A 23,261-nucleotide genomic window follows, 5' to 3' on the forward strand; every position below is an offset into this window, starting at 1 on the left:
ACATGGATATCGTTGGGAGACACGCTCAAGAAATGCCCTAGCTGTGACGTTAGTAGAACAAGGATTTTACCAGGCTGTTTGCGATCTTACGGCTCTTTAATTCTTTTCTGGCTCGTTTGTGACATCTAGTGGTCACTTCAAAACATTTCCCCCCATTAAAACCCTTTTACTGTCTACTGATGATTATATTAACCCATCATGGCAGGTTTGTGCTTAGTACATGGGTCAATTTATTGTCACAACCAGACATTGTATTAAAGACAAATTTGTTGTTTTGATCAATTATCTTTCATTTCTGTTGTGTACTCCACTAACTTCAACCCCTTTCCACTTCATGCAAATTATAGTAGACAGAAGTAGAATCATGCAGTATCTTAAGTGTCTACTAAATCCGTGTGAAATTACAGTATACTTGGACAAACATGGAGGCGTATCTCATGGGGTAGTTTTGTATAGTGATTGATCATTTTGATAAAACCTATGCAAGTTAATTTTATTATTTAAAAAAAAAAACCTTCAGGAGTTTGACTTCTGACTACAGAACAATGAAATCATTGTCTGCAGATTATTGCAGTAAATTATTCGAAATCACAACAATTGTGCCTCTGCCTTCTAGACCTTGGAATACTCAAATAAACACAAATATTCTTAACTGAGTGGCAAACATGGCATGCTTCTTGCAGTGCTGACCTGTATCAATTCTGAGTGATTATGTTTAATATCTGCTGTTAGATCACATTTTAAAAATTACTGTCCAATATTGTACTCCTCCCATCAATAGAATAAAATAATCACTTAATATTTAAATAACATAAATACATCAATAACTGTATATCAATTTGATTTATTGTAGGACAAATTCAATTCCTAAGTTACAGAAGAGTAACTGAATTTAAAATTCCATAAGTCCTGAAATTAAGAATAATAATACAAAAAGAAAAACAGCTGCATCACAAAAGGGCTACCTATCAGAATAGACACTGTTGCCAGAGGATACCTGAAAGCATTGTGATGTCATCATTATTACGACATTAACATCATTGCCATATTTTTTTTTTCTTTTCTTCCTTTTTTGAACTCAACTTTAGGCATGCCTGCTGTTGGATTAAAATGCTGTCGGTCACAGTGTTGAAAATATCTCAGATTTAACCTTACAACAACAACAAAAAAAAAAAGCAATGTAACTGGTATTTACTCTTCAAGTCAGCATGTCACGGGTGTTGGTAGTTTGTCTGGACATTGTCCTTCCACCAAAAACAAACAGAAAGAAAAAGAAGAAAACAAACTAAAATTAAAAACTGAATACTTAACTAGGCTTCATTCATAAAGCTGGACAAGCTTTTAGTAGTATGTTGACACACATATGACTGAAAACATTTGTAAAAATACTATTGTTATGCTTTAATCCCAATTAGTCCTTTGTTTCAGCACGGATGAGGGATGGGAGCATTAAAGGGATGAGAAGCCACTGCAGACCAAAGGGAGAGGGGGAAAGAGGGAGGGAATGAGTTTTTGGGGTGTGAATGGTGTTGAGGGGGGCGTTGTGTGTTGCTGTCGGTGTTGGGGTGACCCTCACCCTCCGCCTCTACTGGTCTGTTTCATCCAGCAGGGGCGTGGCGTCGCCGGCGATGGACATGGGCGTGCTTTCGATCATGGGGCTGGGCGAGGGGCGCGGTGTCATGCGCGGCGTCTTCTGCTTGCGCTGCTCGGCCTCCTTCTCCTGCCGCCACTGCTCGGCCATCTTGGCCCAGTCCACCGCCGTGTTGCTCTGCTTGGGCTGCGGTGGCGCCTGCTGCGCCTGCTGTTGCTGCGACGACGACGACGACGACGACTGCTGCGGCTGCTGATGGTGGTGGTGGTGGTGGTGCGACGAGCGGCTGTGGGACGACGAGGACGACTTGGACGAGGCGTGGTCGCCGTAGGACGACTGCGGCGTGGCGCCCGGGTAGCGCGGCGTGGGCACCGCCTGGATCTCGGGCGTAATGAAGCCCGCCATGTAGCTGGGCGACGTCATCGGGTAGTTGGGCGTGGCCATGGGCTGCTGCGGCGTGGCGAAGACGTGGTAGGCGCTGCTGCTGCCGCCGCCGCCGCCCGTGCTGCCTCCCCCGCCGCTGTAGGCGTACTGGCTGGAGCCCCACTGGGCCGGGGTCGTGTTGGGGTTCTGGCCCTGGGCCTTGACCGCTGCGATGGCATTGAACATCTGCGAGGTCATGTTGGGCGGCAGGGCGCTGACCGCCCGCGTCAGATCGGCGATGTTGATGTTGGCCGGCGTGGCGTTGACCGAGGCTGGCGTCTGCGTCCGGCTGCCGCTGCTCGGGGTGACGCCGGGCACGGGTTCGTGGTAGTGGTCCTTGAACCAGCGGAAGAGGCCGTTGACGGTGGGGAAGACGCGCGAGCGGTAGCGGAAGCCGTCGGGGGTGATGGAGACGTATTCGATCCGCGGCTTGCCCCGTGGCTGGTAGCCGAGGAGGAACTTGCCCGGCAGCTCTTTGCAGGCGGAGACGTAGTAGGGGATGAACGTCGGCTTCTCTCGCTTCGACTTGACCAGGATTTCCTCCATCTTCTTCCTGTTGCCGCCCTCGCACTCCTGAAAGTACTTGTGGTAGAGCAGCTCGCGGGCGAACGCCGCCATGGGCTGGACGAACCTGGCCGTGATCTCGTCCAAGTCCTCGTACTCCTCGTTGTTGATCCACAGCTTGTGGCCCAGGCTGAAGGCGTTCTCTTTGCCCTCCTCGCGCACGTCCACGTGCTGGAAGATGCCATCGCTGATCTTCCAGGTGAGCGTGAGGTGGCTCTCGCCCTTGCTGCTCGGCCGGAACACCATGTCGCCCTGGTCCATGGACTCCATCATTTTCTCGGCCTGCTTGAAGTTGATGTTGTGGAAGGACGGGTGAGCGATGACGCGCCGGATGTAGGTGGTCCTTTGGTTTTTCTTCTTCAGCTCCTCATCCCGCTTCGCCTCTTCGGTCTCGGCGTCGAAGTCGTAGTAGACGTCCTTGTGTAGCTTCCACTCGTTGTTCTTGTCCATCAGGTCGGACGTGCGGCAGGTGAGGTCCACGCTAAACTTCTCGATGTCGATCTTCATGATGCGGCAGTGCACGGTCATCCCGACCTTGACCCGCTCTTCGGGGTGCTTCACGACCTTGTCGCTGAGGAACTTTGTCGGGATGAAGCCCATGACGCCGTTGTCCATGCGCGACCGCACGCCGATGGCCTGGCCGGGGCAGGAGCCGCTGTCGAAGTGGTTCCACACCTCGCTGAGTTCAGGGAAGTTGTCCTGGCGACAGAACGGGCACTGCCACAGGCCCGTCTCGTCGTTGCGGATGGCCTGGTCGTAGCTCTCGCCCTGCGGGCGTCGGTGAGCGATACCCGTCACCACACAGGTGATGAGCTTGCCGATGTAGAAGCTCTCCGGCGTCTCTTTGGTCAGCATGTTGAACACCTGCTCGGAGTTGGGCGACCGGTACTGCGCCCGCAGGTCCTTGTACCTGCAGCTGAGCTCGGCGCGGATGTCGTAAAGGGTGATGCCCTTGTTGCCGTAGCCCTGGCGCTCCAACTCTTCGGCGAAGGCGTCCAGATCGAGGTCTTTGAGCCGCTCGGGATTGTCCAGGATCTCCTCCAGCGCGCCCGCTGGGTTGGCGTCCTCCGCCGACTCGTCGTACTCCAGGGCGTCCACGGCCATCTTGCGCGCCCACTCGTAGGTCTCAGGGTGGACGCGCGAGCCGTCCAGCACCTCGATGTAGGAGTCAGTGCTGTCGCCCAGCGAGGCCGTGTCGATCTTGATGAAGCCGGCGCAGTTGATGAAGACCTTGGGGCCCATGTGGCACATGGTGACCAGCTGGGTGCGGTTCTCCAGTCGCGTGTTGTTCTGCTTCAGGATCTTGAGAAGGTGGGAGCCCTTCCTTGTGCCCAGGCCGCAGATGTACTGCACCAGGCTCTGCGTGTACGGGTGAGCGATGGCGCGGTTCACGTCCACGCCCACTTCGTTCACCCGGTTGATGAACTCGCGGTACAGAGCGGTCAGGAGCTCGTCCTTGTCCACCTGCTCCTGAAGGGGGTGCAGCTTGAGGCAGAGGATGTCGTCGTCGCTGCTGCACACCTGGGCGAACTCCACCAGGGGGTCCTGAATCTGCCTGGCCACGGACACTGCCTGTCGCAAAAGCGGGGGGTAGTCACGGAAGTCCGCCTCGGATTTCTTGCTGTTCATGTAAAGCGTTGCCAGGTCGTTGTTCACGAGCTCCACCCCGACCGCAGGCAGAGAGGAGTCCTGTTCCAGTTCCTGCAGCGTGCGCTTGATGTCCTCCAACACCATCTGCGAGTCGCGGTTCTCCGCGGCGACGGCCACGACGTGCGGCTTCTTGCTGAGGAGGAACTTTTTCAGAGTCTCGATGTCGTTCAGCTTCTTCTCCCGCTCGTCCTCGTTCCAGGCGTTCCTCCTCTTCAGGAAGTTGGGCAGGCGCAGGAAGTCGATCACCTCTCCCTCTCCGTTGATGAGACAGCAGAACACCGGGTTGTCCCTGCCGCCGGCGTAGGCCACCCCCAACACCCGGATGCCCTTGCCCTGCGTCTCGTCCATCAGGTCGTCGTCCTCCTCCATCTGCTGCTCGGGGCGATAGGGCGCCACTTTCAGCCAGTTGCACAGCTTCTTGCAGCACGACCGGACGATGTGGTCCTTGGCCTCTGTGATGAGCTTGAACTTCAGCTCTTTGGTCATCTGCGGGTACAGGAACTGCTTCAGGGCCTGTTCGATGGCCATGGCACGCTGCTTGTTCCACTCCTGCACCTGGTGGCTGAACTCGTCTCTGTAGTAGAACTGCTTGATCTCGTCAAAGTAGGTCGGGTCGCCGCCGTAGCCACTGACGCCCATTAAGTCAATGTTGATGTCCATGGTGAGCAGGCCTTCTTCCTCAGCCTGGCACATTTTCAGAAACTGTTCTCCAGTTAACTCTTTCACAGGCTTGTTTTTTAGGTATTTGAAAGCGTAGGCATAGTGTGCCTCATCTACGTCCTTTTTGCCCTTTTTGCTGGGTTTGATGTTGATCTTTGCCCTCTCCTGGAAGGTCTGCCTGATCACATGCCTGACTAGAGGCTCGCGGGCGATCTGGAGGGCTACCATGTAGCGCGCGGCTTCCAGTACTGCCTCTGGCGTGCTGAACTGGCCGCAGATGTAGTCTTTGGCCAACTCCAGGGGCTCAGCGGGGAACTGCTCTGTCTCGTGCCGCTGGTAGCTGTCACGCAAGTTCTCACCGAACTGCTCAGGTGTCAGACCGAATTTCTTGGCGAGTCCGTCGAGACCAACTCTTTGACAAATGCTGTACATGTCTCTGCGGGAGGCCATCTTTAACACTGGGCCCTTGTGTTCTTCCTCCTCCTCTATCTCCTCCTCCTCCTCCTCTTCCTCACCGTCCTCATCAGTAATGATTTTCTTAATCTTTGTTATTTTTTTCTTAACAGTTTTGGCTGCATTCTGCATCCTAGGGATGTCCTGCCCATAATACAGTTGGAAGTGTTGGTAAACATCTCTGAGTTCGTCAAAGGATTGGACGTCTTTAAGTCTTGTCAGGTCTGCAGTGTCCAGTGGGCGGACAGCATCTGCCAGTGGCTTATCGGGATCGGCAGAAATTTGCTCAAACTGATATGACTGCATTTTATTGAAGAGCCGGGTTAGATTCTCCTTACGCGTTCTCAGGTGAGTCCACTTTGCATCCCAATGCCAGACTTTCCACAATGCGTTAATGTTTAGCTCCGGCTCCACATACTCTTTTCTGTAGAATGCAATGAAGGGTACCTCAAAGTGCTGGTTCCTCATGAAGTTTAGGGCCTCTTTAATCTTGCTGACAGTCTGGGGCTGTTTGTAACTGAAAGTGGGGTTTGAGCCAGGGTTCAGGTAGTCTGTGCTGTCTTGCATTGAGATGGTGGAGTTGGAGAAGGCATTTCTGAAGATCCACTCTGCTTCCTCCTCTAGCTCATCATCCTCAGCGGGCTTCACAGGAATGGTACGCAGCTGGAATCTCTCTGGCATGTCTGTGCTTCGGATCTCATTGTCCTGGTCTGTCATGTGACTGCTCTCCAACTCACTGGGCTCATATACATCAAAGATGCTGCGGCGACCCGTTTTCCTCTTCACCTGCTTTTTAGGCCTGTCCCAGGCCTCATCCTCCTGATCATCCTCCTCCTCTTCACCCTGGTCAAAAGGCTCAGCATCAAAGTCAGAGTAGTCAAAATCGCCACCAAAGATCTCCTGGGCTTCCTGTAGGGCCGCATCTGTATAGCCCGAGAATTTCTTGCCTTTTTTCTTTCTCAGTGGCTGGCCGTCATCATCCACTATAAAGTCATCAATGTCTGATTCCTCATCTTCCTCCTCCTCTTCCTCACCTGCATGAGCCAACTGCACATCCACTGTCTCTCCGTCTTCAACCTCCCCATCACCGTCTCCATCACCAGTGAAGATTTCATCAGCAATCAAATCCTTCTCATCATCCTCTTCGTCATCGTCCATGTTTCTAAGACGTTCAAACCTCTTTTTTCTTCTCTTAACTTTGACACCCAAGTTCTCTTCGATAAGATCGAGGTCATCTTCGTCCAAGTAATCATCATAAGTACGTTTCTTACGGCGACGGACTTCTTCACCTGAATCGCTGCCGCTGCCACTGCCTGCAACACTACCTCTTGGTTCTTCTTCATCATCATCGTCGTCGTCGTCGTTGATGAGCCCGCGCAAGTTTCCACGCTCATCCTGATCCTCTGCATTCTCTTCTTCTTCCTCCTCATCATCCTCTGTGAATTTCTGAGTCTTTCGAGGTTTCAAGTCTTTCTCCTCAAACTCTTCCTCCGACTCTTCAGCCTCACTGTCTATGAAGTCGGACATATTTACTTTTACTTACACTAACTTCTTTACAGTGAAATGTGTTGTAATCCTTTGGATTTTGACAAGAAATACGCCAATTCCTTTTACAACAGTCCGCAGCGTTGAACAAACATGGCAGCCTAAAACGCGTTTTGTTTTCGATGGGATGATGGGATATTTCCGGGATATATGTCACTCCATCTAACGGCATGCGGTTGGATAATGTTTTGAAAAGGAGGGACATTCCCCCTCTTCGATTGTCTGATTGGTGCAGAGAAATCATTAGTCATCCTTGGATTGGGTGATTGGGTATTATGGGCGGAGTTTACAAGACCGGTTTCTTCTGAGTTGTGCGGTACGCCATTTTGAAGTGACAGAGAAATTAGCGGTGAAACAGAAGAGTCGAGAAGCCGCAATTTAAAGGTGATTCATATGCTATATATGCTATACTGTTTATCCAGACAGTTATTAATATAAATGCAGTGTATGCCGTTAGTGAAATTCGGTCGTTATCTTTTCAATAGTCTTCAAAACTGCTCGCCGCATATGACGCGACACCAGTCAGCTAACGTTGGCTAGCACTGCCTCTAGAATGGCACTGAAGTGGTTAGCAACCAAGGTAGCCATTCTAGTTAGCTGGCTATCTAGGAAGCTTAGGGTGGTGTTTAACGATTGCTATAATGAGACTCGAATGACAAGTTGAAAACTCTCTCCTTCAGACATCACTATCGGTAGAAATTGTGATCTTGATGATGGTTGTTAATGTCAAGCTTTATTGTTGTAAGATGTGTTCATCCCAGAGCAGATGTAGGATAGTTCCACATCAGCCACATAGCAAGCAGGCTATTTAGCGTTAGCCTCCCTTGCTAAAACTCTAGAAGAAAACTTTGCAGGGTGGATGATGTTAGCATTTGGTTAGCTAATGTATGAAATCGAATAAAGCCACCAATTTCTTTCATACTAATGCGATTGGCTCATGGACACATTCACATTCGTAAGCAATTGGATGTGTAGTGTCATGAAATGATTAACACTGTTGCTAGTGCTAAACTTTAGCCCAGCTGATTGTTAGAAAATCCTAGCTAGGTTTAATGTTAGCCATTTCGGCCTGCGCTTCCTGATAGCCTTAGTGACCAACATATGGTGGATTAACTTTGAATGGCCGTAACGTGTAGGGAGCAGTCAGGTGACAAAGTCTAGACTTGTCGTCCAAGGTTAACGTCTGTAACTCTCTGTTTGTAAATGTTATCATGCAGAACCGTTGATTTGATGACATTAGTGTCCCTGCGTCAAGAGGGATAATTGGACACGTTAACATTAGCTGTTACTATTGTGTTTACATCTATCGTAATGATGTTTGACAGCTTAGTAAAATCCAGTGTGAAATGTAACATTATGTTGGAAATTGTTTTAGGAGATAAAATAATCTAATATCCTTTCTCTTCCTCAGTTGTCAAGATGGGAAATATATTCGCGAATCTCTTCAAAGGCCTGTTTGGCAAGAAGGAAATGAGAATTTTGATGGTCGGGTTGGACGCAGCAGGAAAGACTACCATCCTATACAAACTTAAACTGGGAGAGATTGTCACCACCATTCCAACAATCGGTTGGTACTTTTCTGTCTCAGATAGGAGCTTTAAATATGTGAATTTATCAATCACATATTTATTTATTTTTTTCAATGTGTGCATACCTGATGGGAGTTGTTGTTGACGACAGGGTTGCCTTTTGTGCTCCTCTCACCTCATAATTTATCCATTTCTGTCCCCCAGGTTTCAACGTAGAAACAGTAGAATACAAGAACATCAGTTTTACAGTGTGGGACGTCGGTGGGCAGGACAAAATCCGGCCTCTTTGGCGCCACTACTTCCAGAATACTCAAGGTTAGTAGACGCTCAGGGGCGCGTTTCCCAAAACCATAGTTGCTAACCTGTTACTATGGTTTTGGGAAACGCGCCCCAGAGCTAAAGATACCTTTGCCATTACCTGTTTATCATTTCTTCTCCTGTAATAATTGAATGTTCAATATCATACTTCATAATTCCTTGCTCTAGTTTTGACGGTTCTCATTGTGCTTTCTTTCAATCCAGGGCTTATTTTCGTGGTTGACAGCAACGACAGAGAGCGAGTGAATGAGGCACGGGAGGAGCTGACAAGAATGTTGGCTGAGGACGAGTTGCGTGATGCTGTGCTGCTTGTTTTCGCTAACAAACAGGTAACAAGATCAGGATCCACCACACTGTCACGCTTGCACATGTAAAAAACACAATATTCCACAATACCTTTATGATAAATACCTGTGTTGGCCTTGGAGGACAAAGCATTATAATAAGAAGGTGAAACAGGGCTTGAAATAAACGTGTTGTTGTTGTTGTTGTTGTTGTTGTAGGACCTGCCGAACGCCATGAACGCAGCGGAGATTACAGACAAGCTGGGGCTGCACGCGCTCCGTCACCGCAACTGGTACATCCAGGCCACCTGCGCTACCAGCGGAGACGGCCTCTACGAAGGCCTGGACTGGCTCTCCAATCAGCTCAAGAACCAGAAATGAGCCATTCCATTAGTCTGTTTGTCTCTTTGTATGTATGTGTGTGTGTATGAGTGTGTGTATGCATGAGTTTCTTTGTGTGCATGTGTGTAAGTATGCGTGTGTGCGTGTGTGTATGCAGCACTTGCTCAAGCCCTGACTGGCCATACCATTTCCTTTGCTCTCAAACCCATCAGCTCCCATTGATCTCCAGTGTACAGTCAGTCTGGCTGTGGTGCACATAATTGTGTGTGTGTGTGTGTGTGTGTGTGTGTGTGTGTGTGTGTGTGTGTGTGTTTCAGACCTGAGGATGTATGTTTATTATGACTGTGTGTGTGTTTGTGCGGGAAGGCTATGCCTGTGTCTGTTAGCTGGGACTGGGAGTGGGAGTGGCCCTGGCGTGCCTTTGAAACACTTCCTCTCCTCGTGTGGAACACCTCCGTGACCCCCACCTCCACCCCAAACTGGCCCGATGCACGGTTGCCCCGACCCAATCCCAGCTATCTTCCTCCTCCCTCTATCTCTGTAAGCATGGTTTTCATAAGGCAAAGAAAGACCCAGGATGCAAAACTAATGCTGGGCTTCTCTCCAGATCCGTACAGTGCTTAACTTATGTCATTGGTGTGCAGGTTGCATGGATAGTGGTTTGCATTTATAAACGCATTGGCTGTTGTTTATGTTGTGTTCCTGTGGTGTTTATTCGGAAATGGGCCCCACTTAATGTCAAGGTAGAAAGATCTCCATGGGTAACCTGTATCAGGTTGGAAGCAAGATGTGAAAGAAAGTTATTTATCATCCTTGATCATTCTTTGCATAGCCTGAAAATCATGCAAGCGGTGAGCTTTCTATTTTCCCCCATTTGCTTCCACTGAAGTTTTGTCACCGTAAATCTAACATGCAGGGCGGTAACTCTCACATCTACACTACCTTTGTTTGTTTGTTTGCTTTGTTTTTGTTTTTGTTTTGTTTTGTTTCATCTGAGAGAGACCAACCAGCACAGCACAGCAATGGGGGCATCTATGTTACTACCTTGCCCCACACCAACCCCTAACCTCACCCCCCCCACACCCCCATTTCCCTATCTCGATTTGGTTCCAATTAAAAATTCCAAAAAACATCACGCAAATGTCACTCCATGGTCATTTCCCAAATTTTGAAAAACAAAGATATAGTATGTGACTTGAATCTGTATAACAAATTGGAACTGAGAACATTTCAGTGTCAGCTGTTGTGTGTTAGTCTGAAAGCAAAGGATGCTGAGCGGAGGCGGATTTCAAAACGTTACGGTGTTAAGCAGGCCAGCTCGCCATTCCAGCAGTTTTGGTTGTCTGTAAAAGAATGTTATTACAAGAAAACCAGCAACATCCACAGGCTACAACCATTTGCTCTTTACGAAAAAGAAATGTTACATCCTCGTTTTTGTGTTTAATATTTACATTTTTTCTCTTTCTTTCTTTTGTTTTACTACAAATGTTTGACCTAACAGACTAGGGAAGTGTGGGCATGTCTTGTGTATGGATGACGCATCAGGGCCTACAACGGCCAGTGAGATTTCTGTATACAAGATGATTCCAACGTCAACTCTTTACCCCCCTCAGTAAAGAGTAGACCGTCGCCCTCTGAGTCTCCTGATATTCTTTTCAATGAAGGCACCAAAATTTCAGTCATACAATGAAGGAATGTTCTAGAGAGAAGTGTGGTGTGGTGACGATAAAGTAGACTGACAACGAAAGCGTGTCTGTGTGTGTCATGATTTCCCATTCTATTACATCACTTGAGGAACTGCTAGTCGCCATGGTTGCCTGACTTACAACATGTCCTGAAGTAGGGTGCATATAATGCAGAACAAGGTCAAATGACAATTAGAAGTAGGAGCATTGTTATAATGCTGCCAGTTTGCTGTGTTCAGTTTTGAGTTATTTTAAGCAGAGATTTCACTCAGCTACATCTTTAATACAAAATATATGTTTTATTTCAATGAACATTTGGACAATACGTTAACAAGCCCAATGCAAAAGTCAAAAATCAGTTAATATAAGTAGTTTCTAACATTTAGAAATGTGCATTAATTGATACATACATCATATGGATAGGCTACACATTAATCATATAATTCTAACACGAGCTGAATCTTTCAAAGACTACATTTGAGTAGGCTAGCATGAGTAGGTTACCTTGATGGAGTTGACGGTGAGTCAGTGACAAAAAGTCTAGAACAAGCAATGCCATTTTCTTTGTATGACGCAAGGCAAGCATTAATTTATGACTCAAGGCGCGGTGTCAGCCACGTTGTCTCCTGGACACGCTTTCCCGTACAGCCCCGTGTCAACCTTTGGGACTCACCTGCAGAAGCCGTGGCCCCGCCCACGGACCGGCGGGGTGTGTTCAGTTTTGACCGGTGAAACTTCTGACAAACTTATGAGTTGTATGAGAAACAGGATATAGCCACCTGATTTATGCTGCTGGAACAACTTGATAAAGACAAGGTAGGCTACCATAAACACACGGCATGTTACTCTTGTTGCTAAATGGTTTGATGGAATGACGCTTGTGGCACACCAGTTTAAAGTCAACAAAAACATTGTTAGATCTTTGTGTGGTCACACGGTTTTATAGCAGTGATACAGTAGGACTAAGGACTTGGCAGTCCAATATTATTGAATCGTTCATCTGCTATTAGTGATGGGCGACCACAAGCAATGTCTATAGTGTTGTAGCCTAGGCTAGAAGGTGACCTCAAATCAATCACGTTTGTTTGTCAGGACACAACGTTCCTTTATTTAGCCTCTCCTCTCCTTCAGGCTTAGTTTAAAATGTTACGTTTAGGCTACATGTCCTCAGTCACAACAAGGGCAACGCGCACGTGTGATCTTATCGCTTATCAGAATAATTGGTCAGTCACTTGCTGTGAGATGCATACTCCCTGGTGTCGTCATTTGAATGCGGATTGTGAATTTCAAAGTCATGTAGGCTCTCTCTCGCTCTCTCTCCCTTTCTTTTTCTTTCTTTCTCTCTCTCTCTCTAACTCTGCACTCTGTCTCTCCCTGTCGTGCACACACACACACTCACTCACAATTTATCATCTTGAAAATGGAATTAGGCCTACAATAACCTATTGTCATTTTGTGTTTTATTTTTAAGTCAGCCTCTAGGTCTCTGTGTGTGTGTGTGTTATAGTTTTAAATTTAGATGTGACCTAGCTGACAGACCCAACAGAATACCTTCATTTGCATCCATAGAATAATCAGCCTTATTGTTTGTTCTGTTCTCCCTAGGCCAGACAAAGACTTGCATCATAATAATGTGTTAGTCCTTCACAATCCCCTGTATTATTTACAAATCATAATGGAGCAGGGCTTTTCTCATAGCCCTCAATCCTAACACTGGCACTCTGACACATGAAACCACACATACACTCACAAGATCTATGATTTAGACCTCTCTCTTCTTCTAGCCCACTTCTCTGACTATATACAGTAGGCCTATAGGTTGAATACTAGCTTGACAGAAGCTGAATCGCAGTGGATCAGGCTTGAGTTTGACCCAGACCTGTTTTTGGACTGAGCTGGTTTCTGGGTCTTTGTAGTTGGCTTTAGGTTTAAAAAGGCACCACCTGATACAGGGGTGCAGTCTTTGCTCTCGGCGGCGACAGACAGACACACACACAAGCAGCATAAAGGGCCTTTATGTGGCCCTGCCAAATAAAAGCGTCATTATGCTTGTCCTGTTTTCGACCCAGACACAACGGCACTTACCTCATCCGATCACCTAATCCAGGCTATTACTGCCTTTCATTCCTGCTTTCAGTCAGGAGGAATACGTCATCCATGCTATGAGTATATTCATGTAGTTGTTTGTCTTATGTGCCTGTTAATGATGGTATGTGTATCAGGCCAGTGTCTGATGTGGTAGTAGAGGTGTTGTTTGTTTATGTGTGATGGAGTATAAAGAGATGCTGTGTGTCAGGTCAGAAACCAGAAACTGTGAAGTCGGGCAACGTGACAATGTCTCCATGGAAGAGTGATTTTGAAATTAATTACAGACAGCATGTGTGACTTGGAAGAAACATGTGCATGCATGCACACACACACACACACACACACACACACAAACAAACACACACACATACACACACACACACACACACGTACGCACACACACACACGTACGCACACATATATACATTCACAAAGACAGAAAGAGTTTTGGAGTCTATGACACAGATGGCTAGAAATACTGGTTCTCCGGTGATGTGCTTATGCCAGTGTATGTGTTGTTTTCATTCTGCATTACCATGATGACTGTACTATTGAGAGAACACAAAATAAACTCTGTGCTTTTCCTGAGAAACGGTTCATATTTATTCATGTGTGAAAGCTGATTATGTGCTTGTCCCATGGTATATGTCTCAAGTGCAGTTTTCAAATCAATTTTCTTTTCTTTTCCGTAATCGTAGCATACTTCTAAGGCCTCTTCAGGAAATCAAAAATAGCAGATACAAAGGACAACATTCCTTTCCATTTGTAATTTATTTGATATATGGATAAATTTCCTGTATTTCAAGATTGTCTGTATAAGCCAATGTTTCTCAAAGTGTGGTCCGGGGACCACTGGTGGTCCGCAAGCATAAGTGGTAAAAAATAATATAAGTTAGGTGAGTTGTTTGTAATATTGAACCAACTTGTATGTAAATCCAAACAGTTCTGCAAGACGGTCTATGTAAGCTACGCCAATTTAAATAATATGAATCCTCTGACACAATAAGAAAGGTGCAAAGACAATAAGCAAGGTGGTTCAGTGAGTAGGCCTATTGTGTAATATACTGTTTAAGTAGATCAACTGTTTTTTTTTTTTTGTTTAAGCTAGGTGGTCCGTGAGCTTTTTTTTTATTGGTTAAGTGGTCCTTGGTCTGAAAAAGTTTGAGAAACACTGATATAAGCAAATATGAATTTACTCTTGAGGGATAGTCAGCCTGTTTGATCAAGTTTCTGTGCATATATAATTCACTTTCATTTCTCTCTCTTTTTTGTTCATCCTTTCCATTTTTTTTCTTTTCACCATCATACTCTTCCACACTTTTAGGCTAGACCGTCCCATTTAAAAAAACGTTGGTCCAGCCAGGTCTGGTCTATGCGGTCACAGAAGACCAGTGCTAGGTAGCACGAATGCTCCGAAGCATCCGGCCCCTGAAATGAGACACGCCCAATGTCTCATTCATTCCATCTTCCTCCTCCTTTCCCATCCTTCCTTCTTACTCTCTCTGCTTCTTTCTCTTTCTCTCTTGCCTTATTCACCCCCTCTCTGTCTTCCACTCTCTTCAGTTCACCCCTTCACTCACTTATCCTCTTTTATTCTTCCTACTCTTCCCTCTTCCTTCCCACCCTCTCACTCACTCTCTTTCTCACTCTCTCTCTCTCACTCTCTTTCTCACTCTTTCTCACTCTCTCTCTCTCTCTCTCACTCACTTTCTTTCTCACTCTCTCTCTCTCACACTCACTCTCTTTCTCACTCTCTCTCTCTCTCTCACTCACTCTCTTTCTCACTCTCTCTCTCACACTCACTCTCTTTCTCTCTCTCACTCACTCTCTTTGTCTCTCTCTTTCTCACTCTCTTTCTCACTCTGTCTCTAATATTCAAATAGCTTTATGAGCATGACTGTTTGTGAACAGTGTTGCCAAAAAAGGGGTTTATTAAAAACAAACACTGAACAAGAAAGGGGGGGGGGGGGGAATAGCAACAATCAATAAACAATGGAGCTAACTGGAAGCTTAAGACACACAAATGAATCAAATACAGATTATACTTTATCTTTGAGATTTTACATCTGTTATTTTCTTTGCTTAGCCTATTAATATTTTCTTATTTTTTATGTAAAGCACTTTGGTGTAATGCTGTTGCTTTTAAATGCTGTTGCTTTGTGCTATAAAAAAAATAATTGACTTGACTTGACTTACATAGAGGATGAGATGATATTTAAACATTAGATTTTCCAGTAAATGGAGAACCTCTGTCTCCCCCCTCCCCACCTCTCTCCTCCTGTCTTCTGTCGGTCGGTGTGTGTAGCCTCTCGGTCGGTGTGTGTAGCCTGTCGGTCGGTGTGTGTAGCTCAGTGGAGAGGATGGAGGTGAGCGGGCTGTGTTCGGAGGTGTTTGAGGGGGTTGGTCCAGATGAGATGATGTCACATGGCTCCACCCTCTCCCTCACCCCTCTCATCCCCCACAGCTCAGCATCCCTACGCCGATCATCACCCCAGAGTATCCCTCTCAGGTATGACCACACACACACACACACACTTTGATCCCCCATACCTCAGCATCCCTATGCCGCTCATCACCCCATAGCATCCCTCTCAGGTATGAACACACTTTGATCCCCAACATCTCAGCTTCTCTACGCCTCTCCTTACCTCATAACATTTCTCTCCGGTACGAATACACACACACGCACAGTCATTACCTCATCTGTGCCTTTCTGTCTGTTATCTCATCTCATCATTCCCTGAGGAGTGCTCTCACTTCCTTATTCATCATTTTCTCTTCTTTCCCTTCTGTCTGTTTTTCTCTATTCATTTGATTGAATATTATGGCTTATTAAATTGCTCTCTCACTCACTAACTCACTCTCTTACACACAAGCCAACCTGTATGCATTGCACACACACACACACACACACATGCACACACAAAAATACACAGCCCAACAATACAGTTTTATTGCACAGTCTGTCGTTAGAGTATTTATTATGACTTTTATTTAAGAGCTTTATTATGACTTTTATTTTATTCAGATCAGCCATGTTGTCCACATCCGTCCATTTTCTCCATATCGCTGAGTATTTTGGACATTCTTTGTTTGTGATCTAATTAATGAATGCCTACACATCCGTCTTATTACAGATCCAGAAAAGAGACCAAGGCCACCCAAGCCCCCAGCATACCCAATCCCTTCCCAGAACTCTGTAGTCCCTCCAACTCACCCGTTCTGATTAGCTCCTTGGTCGGAAAGAGTGCGCCGTCTGAAAAGGACTGTCATGTAAGTTCATAATTTGTCAATTATAACAGTTTACTGTTTATTTTACCATATTGTGTTGTTATACAAAGGTGGGCAAAAGTGTCTGCTCAGTGGCATAAACGTAAACATAAATATAAACAATTGGTTAATTTCCTGGATCATGATCTTTCCCCCGTCCTCTTTATGATTGGCAGCTGTTCTGTCGGTGAGACTTTGATTTGCTATGATTAGGTGCTACATTCAACCAGTGGCAAAACACACCTTGGAATAGTATCTCAGAGGGTAAATAAATCATGCTTTAGTAGTCAGTGGCACCGCCCTTTTCCTTTGAATGTTGCATAAATGAGATGGAACTCAGTTTCACCGAGGTTGTAAACAGCTAAGTGGTTCTCTGTAAAGTGCGGTTACAGATGCGTTGCCAGCTGGTGATGTCAGTGAACTAGGCTACTGAATGCAATGAAACAAGTTCCAGACAATGAAAGTACACAATAAACAATGACCGTACCCAGAAGTGCATGGCATTACTGATAAACATTGACCCATCACATGTTGTCATTGTTTTCAGATTAGTAAATAAAGCTATTTTTATTCAAAATCCAATTTCTCACCTCTCTGTTTTGCTGCGAACCTTGCATGGGGTTGTAATATGTGTGCCTGTGGAATGCAACCCAATATGAAAGGCTACACACACTTCTGCCCATGGGCTAGGATAGTTCTCTATGCAGGGGACTGTTTCCTGTGGTTTCAAACACACACCTGGAACATTATAGAACCAAACCATGCAATGTCAGTTTTTTTTTTTCATTAAAAGCACATGTCTCAACAGGAAGTTGCTAAGGGAAGACACTGCCAATGCTTCCTGTTTCATTAGATGAGATATTTTTAGAAGGTGGTGGTGATGGTTGTTGTGGTTGAAACCTTTTCATCTGTACATTTTAAGAGGAAAGACATATCACTCTGGCAACAGGTTTTCTGTCTGAGATTCTGACAGGCCTAACACGTCTGGGATCGCTTGATTGACAGCATGGTCGCTCGCTCGCTCGCTCCTCAGTTCCGGTCCCACTGGTTTAGTGGCGACTGGAGAGACACCAGACGTTGCGTCAACATGGGCCACGGCATAAACCCGACTCGTGTTTCCAAGACAACCGCCGCCTCTCTCTGATTTAGTTTCGGCAATTGATCTGTTTTTTTTTTTGTTTTTTTTTGTATGGTGTTGATTTCCTTTTAAGCCTCTGCATTTTTCACAGTTTTTTTTTTCTTTGTTTTTGTCTCGGTCTTTCTTTCTAACTCTTTCTCTTTACTCTCCCTCCCCATTGCCCATCTTTTGCAAGAAAACAGATCGTGTTGAAGCAGAACACTGCTGACATGGGGGGGGGCGAGGGATTTAGCTCTGTGTTTGACTTTTAAAAACATTTTAAATGTCAAAGTTTTCCATATCCATAACACGTTCACAAGCCATGACCAATTAAAACATTTTAACCCTTGTCTACCCTGCCTGCCAACACGGCTCTTCAAACGTACGATTTCCCAAAGCGTAGAATATTGTCCCTCAACTCATTCGACATATAATTAATGTACAAAAGTCAAACATCTATGGACCCTTTCTATCTGTCTTCAAAACTAACACACACTTTGAAATGAAAATGAATCAGACTAGCATCATGTTCTACAAAATGTTGACTTTAAAACATTTTTTTTGTCTGTCCCCAAGTTAAAATTAGCTCAATGTTGTTTTCTGTGCCAACAGAAATGCCTTAGGAATACAACATACATATTTCTTTGTTTATAAAGTTGAAAGGGTCAATGTTGCATCCTTACATGACCTTCAGGAGAGAGTCGTAGATGAGGTGGGTGGCGTAGACAGACTGTCAGACACAGCACAACAGCAAATGCGTAAGGACAGAGTGAGAGATGGATGGATGGATGCATGGATGAATGAATATCTAGAGTGATAAATGTCCTGCGATACATTCTTGGCTTCGACTACGCTTGTCTGTGTGTGGCATCTGGCTCGTAGCCAGTTTGTGTCGCCTCCTCTGCATACGTGCCGTCTGCTTACCTGTGAGACAACCCTCAGGCACTGGTTGCCCCCAGATTACCGTGTCGACGGAAACAGCTATGACTTGCTGAAAATGATTTATGCGAGCTCTATTGGATATGAATGTACAGTACATCTGTACAATAGGTTTTTGTCATTAGTACTAGTCACAATGCATAGAAAACACAAGCATCTTAATTACGTGTATCCATGCATGGATGTATGCACATATAACTGAGGCCAAAACCCAGTATAGCTTGAGAGAGATAATTCCCCTCCTCTTGCCAAAAGAAAGTGCCTAAGTTGTTGTCAGCTTTGTAGTTATTTTCATTCTGATAAGAATCAGAATTAAGATTAGAATTTGACCAGGGATTTGGTCTGGGGCTGTTGGTGTCTCTCAAGCTATTCATACAGTGAGACTGTGAGTTATGTTTGTAGATGCTATAGCCTATAATACACAACTAATATACAAATTCTGTAAAAGGCAAATGGCATACAGTGCAGTTTGTGTCTGATAGTGCAAGCTACAGTATTGTGTATGGTAGTGAAATGAGTAATAAATGAATGAGTATATCTTTAACTGCTTGCCGTTTTAACATTATATTAATGCTCTCTACTCTGTGTCTGTGTGTGTGTGTACGTGTGTGTGTGTGTGTGTGTCCAGGTTGTTCGGGTATATGGTGAAGATACCCTGGGCCGGTCGTTATCCGTGTCGTCAGGGGCAACGGCGCGGGACGTGTGTCAGATGCTGGTGCAGACTGCCCACTGTAGTGACCAGGAGAGCTGGGCCCTTATCGAACTCCACGCCAGCCTAGGCCTGGGTATGGCTGGGTCTAGAAATGATGCTGTATCAGTAATATTTCTATTATTTTGTAATGCATAATATATTGTGTACAATATAGTATGTGCATTAGTGTTTACACGTTTAAACTGTGTCCAGTGTAAAGAGGATAAAACACACGCACATCCAAGTCTCATCCTGGGTGCTGGACAAAAAAATGACGATGAGAAAGAGAAGAAAAAGTCCGCAACACCAGTATATGCTCCCAATAGTTATGTTTTTATTACCGTACGTACTATAAGTGAACATGAGATGAGTCCTGACAATAGACGGAAAAATGTGTCCAGTCATATAAACTTGACAATTTAATAGAAGATGTATTTGAATCATAGGAAAGGTGACTGATGTATTATGTCTGATGTCCACCTGCAGAGCGCTGCCTGGAAGATCACGAACGAGTAGTGGACGTGCAGTCCTCCTGGCCTGTAGATGGCAGCACCAAGTTACTTTTCAGGAAGAACTACGCCAAATATGAGTTCTTCAAAAAGCCCATGGTATGCTGAATGTTATTAATCCTTAAGCAGGGGAGTTTTAAACATTCTCTACAAGACTTTACAAGTCTTGTAACATTCTAAAATTCCATGTTAAATTCAATGAAACCAGATATTCTTTAGAATGTTTGAATGTATTTGTTTTGTTTTTGCAGCTCTTCTTCCCTGAAAGCATGATCTCTGACAGCTCTGATTGCACTAAGGGTGTGACTTCATCAGAACTTGTACAGGTAAGAGAAAGTTCTGGCAAACAGCATCCAGGTGTGTCTCTGGCTGGAACATGTGAATGCCTACAGGTGGTTTCAACAGGGACATGGGACAAGGGTACCAAAGCAGCACATGTTAGTGTGGTGTCAAATTATAATTAACTGATTCAAACTCAGAAGAATTGGGACAAAGCAACAGGATACTGCAGAAGGTGTAGCTTTAATCCAACACAGAGCATAGGGTCATTCCGTGTCAAATCTCCCAGTGGCTGGCAGGTCACCCTCTCCCAAAAAATCTGAAAAAAATCACAGGTGTTTGTAGACCAAACCTATGCATAAATCTTAAATAGTATATCTGTATCACTAATGGTTCCAAAACTACAGCCCTTTGAAGTTTCAAGTCATTTTAAGCATCGTGGTGAACAATCTTTTTGTTCAACTTCCAACATTATTGGCTCTTTTGGTATTTCACACACATTAGTGAAACTATGTGAATAGAAGTACATTTTCCTGTTGAATTAAACAATCCAATCAAATCAGGTGTATCTTGTGTAATTTCCCCTCTGCAAAGCTCTGAAAATGGCTATAAATTCATTATGTGAAAAAACATCACCACCTTTGAGGGCTTGTCATTCAAAAAGTATGTGACACAAATTCATCAGATTTTTTTCCCACTCATGTATGGATTATAAGGTAATGTCCATGCATTAACTTTGGTTGTTAACATTATCATATTGTCAGAGCATTTTTATTAAATTGGGCTTGATTTTCAAAAAGCCTGTTTTCATCTTCTCATTTCACCACGTGGACAGTTTACAGGATTTTTTTTAATTTTACCATATATCATTCTGTATGTGAGGATCATCTGCCCAAAATTTGGGCTTGTTGCTGAGTTTCTTCATTGAGATAAGATTTTTTACAAATATTGTCTATAAATCCACTGAATTTGTACTTTATCTGCAGTACCACTTTGCACCACATGTGGTGCTCTTTTAATACAATGGAAGTCAATGGAAGAGTAAGAGAGTCACTTGTTTGCTGCACATATCCAATCTAAACACACAGTTTATGGTTCATATGGTTCAAGTAAAAAAGGGGTTCTAAAATTCAGTGCATTGTCAGATGCAGAAAAATCAATACTAAAGATTTATCATCTTTTTACAAATGCCTCTTGGATCCATGAGTCCTCAAACCTTGTTATGAATACTTGTGATGGAAACACACATGGTCATCTTCATCAAGTGAAATACCTTGATGAACTGAATTTTAGAAACCCATTGTTTGATTGTTTGTTAAAGCACTGATCTCCATCTTGATGCTCTTTGTCTATGTATCACAGAGGACTGCATCCCAAGCATATGACGATGAATATAGACTTTGCCTAACCAGCTGGCTAAAAATTATTAAAGTGCTCACATAGGCACTGATAGGTTGAAGCTGGTGTAGGAAACTCATTACAAAGATGGTAATTATGCTAAATCCTCTTGCTGCATGTAGGATGACCAGTCAGTCTTATGTGTGTATAATTTACTTGATCAGTTTATTTTCTCTAAATAAGATTTATGTATGAGTAGTATGTTGTTCATGTTGCAATAATTATTTGGACCAATTCAACTATGAACCATAAACTGTGTGTTTAGATTGGATATGTGCAGCAAACAAGTGACTCTCTTACTCTTCCATTGACTTCCATTGTATTAAAAGAGCACCACATGTGGTGCAAAGTGGTACTGCAGATCCAGTACAAATTCAGTGGATTTATAGACAATATTTAAAAAAAAATCTTATCTCAATGAAGAAACTCAGCAACAAGCCCAAATGTTGGGCAGATGATCCTCACATACAGAACGATAGATGGTAAAATTAAAAAAAATCCTGTTAACTGTCCACGTGGTGAAATGAGAAGATGAAAACAGGCTTTTTGAAAATCAAGCCCAATTTTAAAAAAATGCTCTGAAAATATGAAAATGATAACAACCAAAGTTAATGCATGGACAGGACCTTATAATACATATATGTGTAGGAAAAAAATCTGATGAATTTGTGTCACATACTTTTTGAATGAGAAGCCCTCAAAGGTGATGATGTCTTTTTCACATTATGAATTTATAGCCATTTTCAGAGCTTTGCAGAGGGGAAAGTATACAAGATACATCTGATCCGATTGGATTTTTTAATTCAACAGGAAAATGTACTTCTATTCACATAGTTTCACTAATGTGTGTGAAATACCAAAAGAACCAATAATGCTGGAAGTTGAACAAAAAGGATTGTTCACCACAATGCTTAAAATGACTTGAAGTTTCAAAGGGCTGTAGTTTTGCAACGATTAGTTATACAGATATACTATTTAAGATCTATGCATGGATTTGGTCTACAAACACCTGTGATTTTTTTCAGATTTTTTCGGAGGGGGTCACCTGCCAAATTGCGCTGAAATTGGGTGATTTCACACGGAATGACCCCATAGGTTCATGAAGCCAGCTGCTTCTGACTTTCTGTACATGGTTCTTATACCTTCTTATGTCGTCACTTGTTTGTGTGAACTCAGAATAGAACAAAGCTCCTATGTCCTCCTTACCTCTTTTGGTAATACATATGTGCCTAGGTATTTATTCTATTTCTACAAAGGACCTTTGACCCTGGCTAAACAACTGCTAGGGATGTCCAGTCTCTTCTATGCATTCATACTGTATCCTTATAGGTAAACTTCTGGGCCCCAAGCTTGTGTATACATTAACTATATTTACCCCTGCTGTTTCACCACATGGATTTCAGACAGTATCCCAATGTACAGAACATCTTTTAGTACAACTACAGAATATCTTATCAGGAAACTTACAAAAAGTCACCACATTAGTCATTGTTTTCCCTGTCTTTTCATGGGTGTTTTAACTGAAATAAGTCTCACAGATTTTTCAAACTATACTAGTCCCACAAATGATGTTGCCCATGTGGATCTCAAGTAGCCTGGTTTAACCAGACTCACTTTAACCAGACTCACTTTAACCAGACTCATTACTTTATTTTACTTCTTGACGTGAGGATGGCCTCTCACGATTGGGGAAAACGTTTCCAACTCTAGAACAGTAAACTTTGAAATCATTGGTCCAGCATAACCGATCACATTGACCAGGGATTCCTGACATTACTTCCTACTTCATCTAACCTTAATAAACTGTAAGATAATAAAGCGCATTGGCAGTCAGGACTGGCAGTTAGGCCTGCCATGCCTGTACATAAATCTATATAGTTTGATGATGTTTGCAGGCATTGCTACTACCGTTTACCACAGTCACAC

At 44.3% G+C, this 23,261-nt stretch overlaps 3 protein-coding genes across 3 annotated transcripts in view; 2 read left to right on the forward strand and 1 right to left on the reverse strand.

Annotated features, from left to right (window-relative positions):
* Window positions 1–824: 824 nt before the first annotated feature.
* supt6h (SPT6 homolog, histone chaperone and transcription elongation factor) lies at window positions 825–6,988 on the reverse strand. The gene has a single exon (XM_076297959.1). The coding sequence runs from the start codon at window positions 6,866–6,868 to the stop codon at window positions 1,586–1,588; it is 5,283 nt and encodes a 1,760-aa protein (XP_076154074.1). The 5' UTR covers window positions 6,869–6,988; the 3' UTR covers window positions 825–1,585.
* A 196-nt stretch (window positions 6,989–7,184) lies between these two features.
* arf2b (ARF GTPase 2b) lies at window positions 7,185–11,106 on the forward strand. The gene is made up of 5 exons (XM_076297960.1): window positions 7,185–7,270; window positions 8,298–8,453; window positions 8,620–8,730; window positions 8,938–9,062; window positions 9,237–11,106. The coding sequence occupies exons 2-5, from the start codon at window positions 8,306–8,308 to the stop codon at window positions 9,396–9,398; spliced, it is 546 nt and encodes a 181-aa protein (XP_076154075.1). The 5' UTR covers window positions 7,185–7,270; window positions 8,298–8,305; the 3' UTR covers window positions 9,399–11,106.
* Window positions 11,107–11,426: 320 nt separating this feature from the next.
* Window positions 11,427–23,261, forward strand: part of grb7 (growth factor receptor bound protein 7) — a 20,105-nt gene continuing 8,270 nt past the window's right edge. The window contains exons 1-6 of the mRNA XM_076297961.1: window positions 11,427–11,860; window positions 15,438–15,641; window positions 16,270–16,405; window positions 19,087–19,243; window positions 19,636–19,757; window positions 19,910–19,984. Of these exons, the coding sequence (XP_076154076.1) occupies window positions 15,493–15,641; window positions 16,270–16,405; window positions 19,087–19,243; window positions 19,636–19,757; window positions 19,910–19,984 (639 nt within the window). The 5' untranslated portion in view covers window positions 11,427–11,860; window positions 15,438–15,492. The remainder of the gene's footprint in view (window positions 11,861–15,437; window positions 15,642–16,269; window positions 16,406–19,086; window positions 19,244–19,635; window positions 19,758–19,909; window positions 19,985–23,261) is intronic.

The sequence above is a fragment of the Alosa pseudoharengus genome, unplaced genomic scaffold (genome assembly GCF_046254945.1).
Source record: "Alosa pseudoharengus isolate Yale_2024_CS ecotype anadromous, Long Island Sound unplaced genomic scaffold, YU_APseudo_1.1 YU_APseudo_1.1_scf_21, whole genome shotgun sequence".
Lineage (NCBI taxonomy): Eukaryota > Metazoa > Chordata > Actinopteri > Clupeiformes > Clupeidae > Alosa > Alosa pseudoharengus.